General features: G+C 41.6%; 1 protein-coding gene across 2 annotated transcripts in view; it reads right to left on the bottom strand.

Annotated features, from left to right (window-relative positions):
* Positions 1 to 12,079, bottom strand: part of ncapd2 (non-SMC condensin I complex, subunit D2) — a 37,521-nt gene that overhangs the window by 8,240 nt on the left and 17,202 nt on the right. Inside the window, exons 19-28 of one of the 2 annotated variants that reach the window (XM_061819690.1) lie at positions 11,250 to 11,386; positions 7,112 to 7,244; positions 5,123 to 5,198; positions 4,828 to 5,034; positions 4,592 to 4,752; positions 3,594 to 3,705; positions 3,349 to 3,472; positions 3,115 to 3,270; positions 256 to 433; positions 77 to 171 (exon numbers count right to left, since the gene is read on the bottom strand). In XM_061819690.1, the coding sequence (XP_061675674.1) occupies positions 77 to 171; positions 256 to 433; positions 3,115 to 3,270; positions 3,349 to 3,472; positions 3,594 to 3,705; positions 4,592 to 4,752; positions 4,828 to 5,034; positions 5,123 to 5,198; positions 7,112 to 7,244; positions 11,250 to 11,386 (1,379 nt within the window). Of the gene's footprint in view, positions 1 to 76; positions 172 to 255; positions 434 to 3,114; positions 3,271 to 3,348; positions 3,473 to 3,593; positions 3,706 to 4,591; positions 5,035 to 5,122; positions 5,199 to 7,111; positions 7,245 to 11,249; positions 11,387 to 12,079 lie in introns of both variants that reach the window. The other variant, XM_061819689.1, reaches the window with a different exon arrangement.

The raw sequence follows: 12,079 nt of genomic DNA on the forward strand, positions 1-12,079 counted from the left end.
AAACCCCTGGGAAAATTAACTCCCCATCCCAGCATTAAATACTTAAAAGTAATAAGTCATAAAGGAGCCAGCTCACTTCATGATGGTATTGAAGTCCTCTGAGCTCATGCCTCTCTCTGGGTCAGACAGACGGCTGATGATGTCCGGGAGCAGGTTGTAAATTGCATTGTCCTAATGGGAAATGTGATTGGCAGGTAGCAGTGTGTGAGGAAGCAAATATTCTAATTCAAAACTCAAATATGTGGGATTGTGCACCTTGGAAGCCAGCTCATTAAAGAAGTTCAGGGCCAGGCTTGTGATGTGAGGCTCGGGGTCAATTAGCAGCACTGCGACTTCGCTGACTTGTCCTTTGACCTTTAGCATGTCCTTCAGCACCAATTGAGTCAGTACTGTCACAGCCATCTGCCTCACGGAGGGGACCTCATCACTGAGCCTACGAGACGATGTCACATTACCATCATGAGACAACATTTGTGCTTAGTTTCTAGCCAATAATAAATGTACAGAAAGGATTCTCAATTTTTTTTCTTGTGCAAGGACCCCTTACGTTGCACTACATACATCCACCCCCCCAGAGGAAATCATCATAATTCATAACACCAACCTGTTTTTTTGTTTTTTTTTTGGGGTGGAGGGAGGAAGAGATGCACTAGCCAATAAAATCAGAGCTGACAATATACAGCAAGTTACTGCTTCCCCACCCTTTATCTTTATTGTAAAGCAGTACAGGTACACTAGGAACCCTTATATTTAATAAATCATTATTCATTTTACCTGATTCCCTAATGATGCATTTGGCAATTATTTGAATTCAGCAGTTCTTATTAATCAGGTTGTCCCCTCCAAAAGTATTGGAACAGCATCAAGAGGAATATGAGGGTTTCCAGACTCCAAAACAAAGAACTGTCAGCAAGCATCAAGGAAATCTGGGCTTCCATAACTTTCAGCCAATGCCACAGGCTGATTGTTTCAATGTCACGTCACACCGAGGCAGTGATTAAAGCAAAGGGATTCCCAACCAACTCCTGAAGATTAACATTTTGAAAGTACAGTATTTTCAATGAATCAATGTAAATTTTTCCACAAAAAAAATGACAAGTAAATTGTGATTCAAATTTTTTGAGTTAGTGGGTTTTGTGAGCTGGAAGCAAATTATCTACAAAAATACCTTGCAATTGTTTAAATTGTGGGACCTGAATCAATAATCTAAGAAATTTTGACTTTTTGAATGAAAGCTTTGAAAGATCATCAGTTCAGGCTTTCAATTTGTTGTGCTTATAGGGGGCTCTTCAAACTTAAACGTGAATTTCATTTGGATCCAATAATATAGGTTTTGGAGGTTGACACTTTGTCGTGTCTGCTTTTGAATAATGAAAATAATTATAAAAAATATAATATCTAGAACCCCTGTCCATGGTAAAAGTCCAAGTCCATTTTCCAAGCTGCTTATCCTCACAATGGTCACAGGAGTGCTGGAACCTCTCCCAGCTAACCTTGGGACAAAAGCCAGACTACATCCTCAATTGGTTGCCAGTTAGTTTCAGGGTAGATAGAGACCATCACTGAGAATCGATCCCACGCTATACGGACCAAAGTCAGGAGTTAGAATGATGGTTAAAATACGGAGCAATCTTATCGTTTTTGGAGACCAATTAAAAAAAAAAAAAAAAAGTTTGCCTCAATTACAGTCTTAGAACAAAAGAAACTCATTAACCATTGCTCATTTATGCCAAGGAGTAGGATTTTCTGGCAGAAGATCAGAAACACATATATAGCACTTGTACACGCCAATGTGGGGGCTTACTGCTGCAATGAACAGGGTAATTAATTCTTAATACGCTTATCTGAAGGCCCCAAAGCTGTAGCAGCTTCGAGGACAGTGGAGGCGTTTGTGTGGGAGACAATTAGGAGGAACTTATCAGGTAGGAAACACTTGGAGGGCAATGAGGCATGAAAAATAACGTGAATGTTTGACTTCCTAAAACCCCAAAATGTGTGCATTGTTGGATTTAATAACTAATTAAACATCAAAAGGAACAACAGCCTCTAAGTTGGCCGTAGGGCACCGGCTTTACTTTGACTTTAGAATACATTTAAGTATTTTTTTTTTTTTTTTTTAAGTCAAGTTCTTCACAAGAGTAGAACATTTGTCTTTCCTAGTTTATCAGTCACTATCCATAATAACATAGGGACCAGGCACAATGTTACACAGCATAAAACGCTTGAACAGAGAAGACCTTGGTTCAACAGACCAAACCATCAGTTCATGAAGCGGTGGGTTGGTCGCCACAGTAACCATGTATGCTTGACAATGCATCCACCTGTGGTTGGTGAATAAAAATGGAAGGAGTAAACTTCTCCCAATGTGTTATTTAGTGGAGCATTGTGACAGTAACAAGGGGCTGTCAGGATCGATGCACTGAGTATGTGATAAAAAAAATAATAATTGTTGAATATATGCCACCTTATACTCACGGCTGCGGTGACTGCAGCTATCCCGCACGTGCAGTTTTGAAAATGTGCTGCAGTTTTTCTCCCAGATGTATCGCTCTGACTGGTATTGGCTAGGACGACACTGGGTGGAGTTTCCTCATCACGTTTTAATCATTTACGAGAGCCGTTTTTACTTTCGTTTCCGTAATCAAGAACAAATCAACAAGAATGGTGACTGTAGAAGTGTCTGCTTGAACAAATGGACCTAAATGACCACATGAAAAGTTTGATTATATTGGAAAATTGATCAAGACGGTGGTATGTGGAGCCACTGTGGGTATGTCATCACAGCATGTGACTAAAATGGGCCAATCACAAGAGATCATCTCAGCGGCTTTCTCCGCACAGCAACTTTTTTTTACGTGTGCCGCAAGCTACGCAGATCTGCTGTCCAAGGCAATGCACAGGTCACGTGATACAATGCGGGCGTTGTCGAGCGCCCAGGTATAAAGAGGCCATTACATGTCACTCTGTGATACCGCCCACTCAGCTTAGTGATCAGATGTGAGGTTCTGGATGAACAGACAAACAATGGGTCTCTAATTGTGAGGAACAAATGCAAGCGGCTGATTGGAGTGACAGCTACACATTCTAATCACCTCAGGGAGTCTTTTGCATTACCTGGCATATAAATTCTGCGTCCAGGGCTCCAATATGTTGGGGAACCGGACGGTGAGGTCTCCGAGGGCAATGATGGCATTGGCCCTAACAACAGGAAGAGCAGAACGCTCCAGCACTGTAAACATTAAACGGGCATTCTCCTGGCAAACGGCTGGACTATAGAAAGGAAAAAAAAAATTATCCTGATGATTTCAATGTCTATTGCGAGAGAACAAGAGCAGGGAATTCGTTTACCTTATCATCATGTACTGTGAGAGGGCCAGACAGGCAGCCGTGGTGAGCTGAGGGTGGGAATAGTGTCCAGGGGAGCTGCATATTTTCACCAGCAAGGGAAGGAATGCATGCAGCAGGTTGTCCTCTTGAGTATAGAGTGGGGGCATGTAACAAAACATTTCATTAGCATATGAATACAGCAGAGTGCATTTAATGAGCAGCTAAACACAGGACAACGGAGAAGATTAGATAGACGCAGTCGTTACCAGACACTAATTCTGTCTCACAGATCTTCCTGATGAGCTCGGCTTCGGTGTCATCTGCAGAGGCACCAACCAAGCCGAGTTCTTCCTCCATTGTACTCTCATTGGCTGTGAGCTATTTTAAAAATCAAAGATTGATATAACCGTTTTGGGTATTAAACTCAAGCATGATACTATATTTGATCAGAACCAATGTTTGTCATTATGATACATAACTTTGGGGGGGGGGGGTGGATACTAGCAGTGCTCTGCTCGATCGGCTACTGCTCATGATAATTCATCTAACAATAACTTTCAATGTCGAGCACAAAACAAAAAAAGCAATGAACATAATGAGACATTCAGGTAGTGAATGACACCAAACTTACCCCAACCTCCTCGCCCCAAAAAAACTGCATACTAAAATTTCAGTCGCATTATTTTTTTTTTTTTTGGGAGGAGGTCCAATAATTCTAATTCAAACGGGACCAAAAACAAAAAAAGATCTGATGTCAGTTTGAATATCTACTAAATTTCAATTAAAATTTATAATTCCATTCAAAAATCAAAAAGAACTTCTTGATGTGAAACAAATTTGGCAGAGGTACTTCCATGACAAATCCTCACGTTTTGCCTTTCGCAGTTAAGTCTTCGTACTACGATAGATATTTGCTTTGGGTGAAGAAACAAGCGATTACTAGTATCAATGTATGGTGATCATGTTAAGAACACCGCACACTATTATAGCAGTAAGCAAATGCCAGGTTTTTTTTTCATCTCATTGTGCATAGGGTCTCTGTCCTATTTTAAAAATCAGTTAAATCATTCAAATCAGAAAGTGTGTACCTTGGAGTAGAGCACTGACAGTAACTGAGACTCGTGTTGGGAAGCTACTTCAATGAAGTTTGTGAATGTGTGCTTGTTCTGATAAGTACTGTCAAATGTTTTGCTCCTGATTATAAAAAAAGTGCACAAAATGTTAATTTCATGTATTAGACTTGCAGACACTGATCATGGCGTACCTTCGCTTTGCTGGATGGACCCTTTTCCTTCTCCTCTCTCTGCTCAGTCTCTCCTCTACGCCTTCGCAACTCACTGCTCACGCTGCGCTCGAGGTGAGACACCTGCCAGAAAGCTACTCTGCCACACAGGGCCAGCAGCTGAGCGAGGCACACACAGTTCACTGCAAAAGAGGAGAAAACGTGGCACAACACTGTGTGGAAAAATAAACACAGCCAAGTCAATAATTGTGGTTCACCTTGCTCATTGGACTCTTGAGATCCCTCTTGTGTTTGACTGACATCCTTACTAATCTCTCCGCTTTCAGCGATTTGTTCTAGTAGGAGTCGAGCAGTGCGCTGGAGCAGTCGGGAGCATAGCTGGTCAGGCGATTCAGCCAAAAAGTAGATAAGACGAACTGCTTGCTCCATGAAGCTCTCCCAGTGAAGGTCCTCCATCACGGCACCTGGAACAAGCACAAACAATCAGCAGATGAAATGTACTGAAAATACTAGCATACCAAACAGTTTTCAAAAAAGGAAAACTTTTGTTACCCTCAGCAATTGCATGTGTAAGGCGAGTGAATAGCTGGTGTTCTTGAGGGAGCCTGAATGGGGCACCTTTTGATTGCTAATGGGGGGGGAAAAAAAGCAACATTTATCATCATAGTACTACCTAGAACAAACAAAAATAAAAAGGTACACTATGACTTGCAACTACAATTAAGGTATAGGAAAATATTCTGACAGCAAAATTTAAAAGATAGATCCCCCTCATAATCCACATGATAGGAAAAGCCATCCATCTATTGTTTTATAGTACGTCTCTTATCAGCCTACAGGTGAGCTCCAGTCTTCAAGCAGCTGACTTTGAGCAAGAGCCAGGGTACACACTAAACTGGTTGCCAGCCAAATGAAGAAGACAGACCAGCATTCAGTCATATTTAAAACTATGGAGAATTCACTCTTTAATAACCCAAACATGCATCAATTTGTAATCTGCGTGGAAGCCAGAGAAAACCCACCCAAGCACGGCGAGAACATGCAAACTCCAAACAAAGGAATGAGGGAGGCTGGAATCAAATGCCCAACCTAAGAATTATGAGGCAGATGTGCTAACGACTCTCCACCTTGCACAAAAAACCCTCCTGATCAAAAAGAACCCATTTGTAATTTTTACTGCATTTTTATTGGAATGGAATCACAATAACTAGTGATGTATCGACTTTTCGACCACTGGGAATTTTTCCCCCCCAAAATGGACCAAAAGGTCATTTTTAGCTTTCACTCAAAAGATTGTCACCGGAATGTTGCAATAACAAGGAAAAACCACAGCCAGTGCACGGTTCTCTGGATAAAGCTCCGAGGTGCTACCAACAAAGAGCTGGTGCTCCGCTGGCATCTCAGTCTTGCTGTTCAGTGGCTAAAACAGTCCGCCTTTATTTGATAGACAATACAAATCACCAATAATAATGCAAGTTCATGCACAACGTTGAACCAATCACGTGGCTGTTCTAGAACAATGCCAAGTTTGGTTGACACATTCAGCACATTAGCAGCAACATGTGCTATTGTTTACAACTTACTGCCGCAACCTGCCTCAGCAACAGAACTGCACTAAAAAGGAATAGGAAATCAGTGTTCATTTGGAATAAATGACAGGAGGCTCAACAGAGGACATTGTTAGAAAGAAAGGCTTGAAAAGTTCAGCAGTGTTTTGACAAGGTCTGAAAAGAAGAGTAGCGTGCATCCCAAAACAAACTACCACAAAAGACATGCCAAAAGTCAGCAATGTTGAAAACAAGGGATTCAAGTGAATGGTTAAAATATTGGACCCGAGTTACCAACTCCCTGGGCATAAAGTGGAATTTGGAAATTTTAAAGTTTCTGCATCATCAGATTAGACATCATTATGATTTAAAGGTATTAAATGGACCCTAATCACCAACTCCATGGCCATAAAGTGGAATTTGAAAGCTTTGGCATGATCAGAATATACATTTTTAGGAATTAAAAGGTTAAGAGTAACAGAATATTTAAGACTTAAAACAAAAAAAAAATTCATATTGTGCTAAAAACTATTTTGTGGAAGTGCTGGCCAACATGGGGAAAAATAATTCTGTTCATTTTTGCAACATCAGTGCAAAATAGATATTTTCAATATGCAACAGATTTTCATTTAAAACAATATTAATCTATGCAGTTGCTATGACTTGCTTTTAGTGATGTTAGTACACAGGCTAGGGCTGTGACTATCAATATATCCTATTGATTATTGGTCGAACAAATCACATCGATTTTATTTCTACTACCAACCTGTTTTAATTGATGTGGAATGGACTTCGATCCTTATCCTGCATACATTGGTATTGAGTTTATGGTATAAATTTGACGGTCATTCGGGTTTAAAAAAAAAATATATATATATATATATATTTTGCCCAGGACAAATTAAATTGATTCTTTCACCATGAATCATCATGTTCAATGTGAAATTAAACTCGTGTCTGATTTTAATAATACCGCTGTAATTGTAGGACTTACCCTATCGCGGTCAGTGATGTTGCAGATGGTGATCACGGTGTCTCTTGCCAGAAGAAATTCCTCAGTCACTTTTTCTCCCAAACCCACAGAACAGAGAGTGTCCAGATTGCTGAGAACAACCTCCCTTTCGGCCCTGTTCATATATAGTCATGCAACAACAACATGTGGGCTAAGCAGTGCAAGTGTATGCTATTATGCAAATGTATGGCCTAAATTAACGAAAGCACTGAAAGTTAGCCTTGCTGGTGCTCAGCAGCTGGCCAGATAATGTACGTGGGAGACTGGGTTCAACGAAACGCATGAAATTTAATAGGTTATGAATGCTGCCGGCTGGATAAAGACGAGCTGTAGTGTGGGTGGAGTATAGATAGTCTTGCTTTACTCTTACTCACTCTTCCCTGGAGCACTCGAGGTCTTTGAGGTGGGGATGCACTAAAAATACATATTTAACATAATGCACTGGAGACCCTCCTACATATTTGGTTGTGACTTTGATTACACAAACACAGCTGACAATCATGAGCGCGTTGTTTCAATGAGATGATTTGCTTGGATACGCAGGAGCAACATTTACAGAACTGGGCCATTACATAGGGATGTATATGATGAAATGTATATTTATGTAAAAATTTGACCTAAATAACATTTTACAAACTTGCTTTTTTTCTAGCATGGACTGCCCGTTTAAGGTCGCACTACAGCATATCAATTGGATTTAAATACGAACTTTGACTTGGCCACTCCAAAACCTTTTTATTTATTTTTTTAGTCATTCAGTCATTGTGTCCAGGATTGTCCTGCTGCATGATCCAAGAGCACTTGAGTTTGAGGGTTTAGTTTGTTACTTTTCTGAAATGCTTGACAGGTTAATTCGACTTCTTCTTTTCCTTTCGGCTTGTCCCGTTAGGGGTCGCCACAGCGTGTCATCTTTTGCCATCTTAGCCTATCTCCTGCATCTTCCTCTCTAACCCCAACTGCCCTCATGTCTTCCCTCACCACATCCATAAACCTTCTCTTTGGTCTTCCTCTCGCTCTTTTGCCTGGGAGCTCCATCCTCAGCATCCTTCTACCAATATACTCACTCTCTCGCCTCTGAACATGTCCAAACCATCGAAGTCTGCTCTCTCGAATCTTGTCTCCAAAACATCCAGCTTTGGCTGTCCCTCTAATGAGCTCATTTCTAATCCTATCCAACCTGGTCACTCCGAGCGAGAACCTCAACATCTTCATTTCTGCCACCTCCAGTTCAGATTCCTGTTGTTTCTTCAGTGCCACTGTCTCTAATCCGTACATCATGGCCGGCCTGACCACTGTTTTGTAAACTTTGCCCTTCATCCTAGCAGACACTCTTCTGTCACATAACACACCAGACACCTTTCGCCAGCTGTTCCAACCTGCTTGGACCCGTTTCTTCACTTCCTGACCACACTCTCCATTGCTCTGTATTGTTGACCCCAAGTATTTGAAGTCGTCGACCCTCGCTATCTCTTCTCCCTGTAGCCTCACCCTTCCCCCTCCACTTTTCTCATTCACGCACATATATTCTGTTTTACTTCGGCTAATCTTCAATCCTCTCCTTTCCAGTGCATGTCTCCATCTTTCCAATTGTTCCTCTGCATGCTCCCTGCTTTCACTGCACATGACAATATCATCTGCGAACATCATGGTCCAAGGGGATTCCAGTCTAACCTCATCTGTCAGCCTATCCATTACCACTGCAAACAGGAAGGGGCTAAGAGCTGATCCCTGATGCAGTCCCACCTCCACCTTAAATTCCTCTGTCACACCTAAGGCACACCTCACCATTGTTCTGCTGCCATCATACATGTCCTGTACTATTTTAACATACTTCTCTGCCACACCAGACTTACGCATGCAGTACCACAGTTCCTCTCTGGTACTCTGTCATAGGCTTTCTCTAGATCCACAAAGACGCAATGTAGCTCCTTCTGACCTTCTCTGTACTTTTCCACGAGCATCCTCAAGGCAAATAATGCATCTGTGGTACTCTTTCTAGGCATGAAACCATACTGTTGCTCGCAGATACTTACTTCTGTCCTGAGTCTAGCCTCCACTACTCTTTCCCATAACTTCATTGTGTGGCTCATCAACTTTATTCCTCTATAGTTCCCACAGCTCTGAACATCCCCTTTGTTCTTAAAAATGGGAACTAGAACACTTTTCCTCCATTCTTCAGGCATCTTTTCGCCCGCTAGTATTCTGTTGAATAAGTTGGTCAAAAACTCCACAGCCATCTCTCCAAATTGCTTCCATACCTCTACCGGTATGTCATCAGGACCAACTGCCTTTCCAGTTTTCATCCTTTGTAGTGCCTTTCTGACTTCCCCCTTAGTAATCATTTCCACTTCCTGGTCCTTCACTCTTGCCTCTTCAACTCTTCCTTCTCTCTCATTTTCTTCATTCATCAACTTCTCAAAGTATTCTTTCCATCTATTTAGTACACTACCGGCACCAGTCAACACATTTCCATCTCTATCCTTAATCACCCTGACCTGCTGCACATCCTTCCCATCTCTATCCCTCTGTCTGGCCAACCTGTAGAGATCCTTTTCTCCTTCTTTCGTGTCCAACCTGGTGTACATGTCTTCATATGCCTCTTGTTTAGCCTTTGCCACCTCTACCTTTGCCCTACGTCGCATCTCGATGTACTCCTTTCGCCTCTCCTCAGTCCTCTCAGTATCCCACTTCTTCTTCGCTAATCTCTTTCCTGTATGACTCCCTGTATTTTGGGGTTCCACCACCAAGTCTCCTTCTCCCCTTTCCTACCAGATGACACACCAAGTACTCTCCTGCCTGTCTCTCTGATCACCTTGGCTGTCGTCGTCCAGTCTTCCGGGAGCTTCGGTTGTCCATCGAGAGCCTGTCTCACCTCTTTCCGGAAGGCTGCACAACATTCTTCCTTTTTCAGCTTCCACCACATGGTTCTCTGCTCTACCTTTGTCTTCTTAATCTTCCTACCCACCACCAGAATCATCCTACATACTACCATCCTATGCTGTCGAGCTACACTCTCCCCTACCACTACTTTACAGTCAGTAACCTCCTTCAGATTACATCGTCTGCACAAAATATAATCTACCTGCGTGGTTCTACCTCCGCTCTTGTAGGTCACTATATGTCCTCCCTCTTCTGGAAATAAGTGTTCACTACAGCCATCTCCATCCTTTTGCAAAGTCCACCACCATCTGCCCTTCAAAGTTCCTTTCCTGGATGCCGTACTTACCCATCACTTCTTCATCGCCCCTGTTTCCTTTACCAATATGTCCATTACAATCTGCACCAATCACAACTCTCTCGCTGTCTGGGATGCTCAGAACTACTTCATCTAGTTCCTTCCAGAATTTCTCTTTCAACTCTAGGTCACATCCTACCTGTGGTGCATAGCCGCTAACCACATTATACATAACACCCTCAATTCAAATTTTAGTCTCATCACTCGATCTGATACTCTTTTCACCTCCAAGACATTCTTAGCCAGCTCTTCCTTTAAAATAACCCCTACTCCATTTCTCTTCCCATCTACTCCGTGGTAGAATAATTTAAACCTGCTCCCAAACTTCTAGCCTTACTACCTTTCCACCTGCTCTCTTGGATGCACAGAATATCAACCTTTCTCCTAATCATCATGTCAACCAACTCCTGTGCTTGACAGGTTAATTCGACACCCATTAAAATTGTTTTTCACCTGGCCCTTGAAGTTTTCTTTGAAGAATTAAACTCATCTTACAAATTCTGCCTGGGTAATCAAACATATGCACAATGGTGTCTATTCTCAATTACTAGAAAAGTAGGGCTGTGAATTCCAAAATAAGAGCAAGTAAATGAAAAAGCTAGTACTACATGTTCAAATAAAGCGCTTAATTCAAAAGACACACACAAAAACCCACAGATAATACTTCGTTTTGGTCATTTTGGTAGAAGCAAAAGGATCTATTGTAAATATACGTTACACATTGATAAAGGTTTTCCAGAGTATTGAGGTCGGCTTTGGGAGTGGGAATTATACATCGTTCTATGTTGTAAACGAGAAATTAACTGTAATCGGGCCAAAGTCGGTGCTAAAATTCTGTAGTCTGATCTACACATTAGACTGTGAAGTGTGTGGTATTTGTCTTACCGTGCAGCCATGCCCAGTAGGAGCACAGCAGCTCGCTTGTGCAAAATAGAGGTTTCGGTTTTGCCAGTAAACCTTTCCCACAGAACCTGCACCACAGTGGACTCCAGACTATTGCCACTGCCAAAAAACTCCTGCACCTATAGGAACACAATTGACTGTGTTGGCGTTCCGAGTCTAAGTGAGCAAATATTAAGGTCAGGTTAAAAAAACTATTATACCATATTTAGTCAAATGACAACCACTGTGCATTACTCCAATATATTTGTCATTACAGTGTAACTTCAAGTTACAACTGAAATTCTATGAATTCAAAGCACGATCAAGTTGGGAGTCGAGATGGGAAAAGAGGAACAAGAGCAGGATGACGGGAAAAACATCTTGGACATCCCAAAAGAAGGTATATTATAAATACGCTATAGTTAAAGGTAAAGTTTGTAAGAATTACTTCCATTTCCTCGCTATAGTCTCAATTTTTCAAACACATATAGCTACAATTGTAGCATTCAGATATCAAGAACCCTCGAAGATGGAAAAAATTGCCAGAACACTGCTGGGCCTACTTACAGTAGTTATGTTTGCTATGGTATGGAACGGAACCAAATTAAATATTGTTTGCAAACCGCTTTACAATGTGGTGTGCGGCAGCCGGGATGACTTACTAAGCAGGCTGTACAATCATTGTGTATTTACCGTGTCTGAAAAATTTAATTATTTTTGCCAAATATGTCAAAAACACACAAGGAATTTGTCTCAGATAGTTGGAGCCGCTCTAGTGTAACAAGTTAATTGACGGAATACTTTTGAGACAAAGACATTGCAATGAACACTGA

Source organism: Syngnathoides biaculeatus, chromosome 5 (genome assembly GCF_019802595.1).
Source record: "Syngnathoides biaculeatus isolate LvHL_M chromosome 5, ASM1980259v1, whole genome shotgun sequence".
In the NCBI taxonomy this organism is placed as follows: Eukaryota; Metazoa; Chordata; class Actinopteri; order Syngnathiformes; family Syngnathidae; genus Syngnathoides; species Syngnathoides biaculeatus.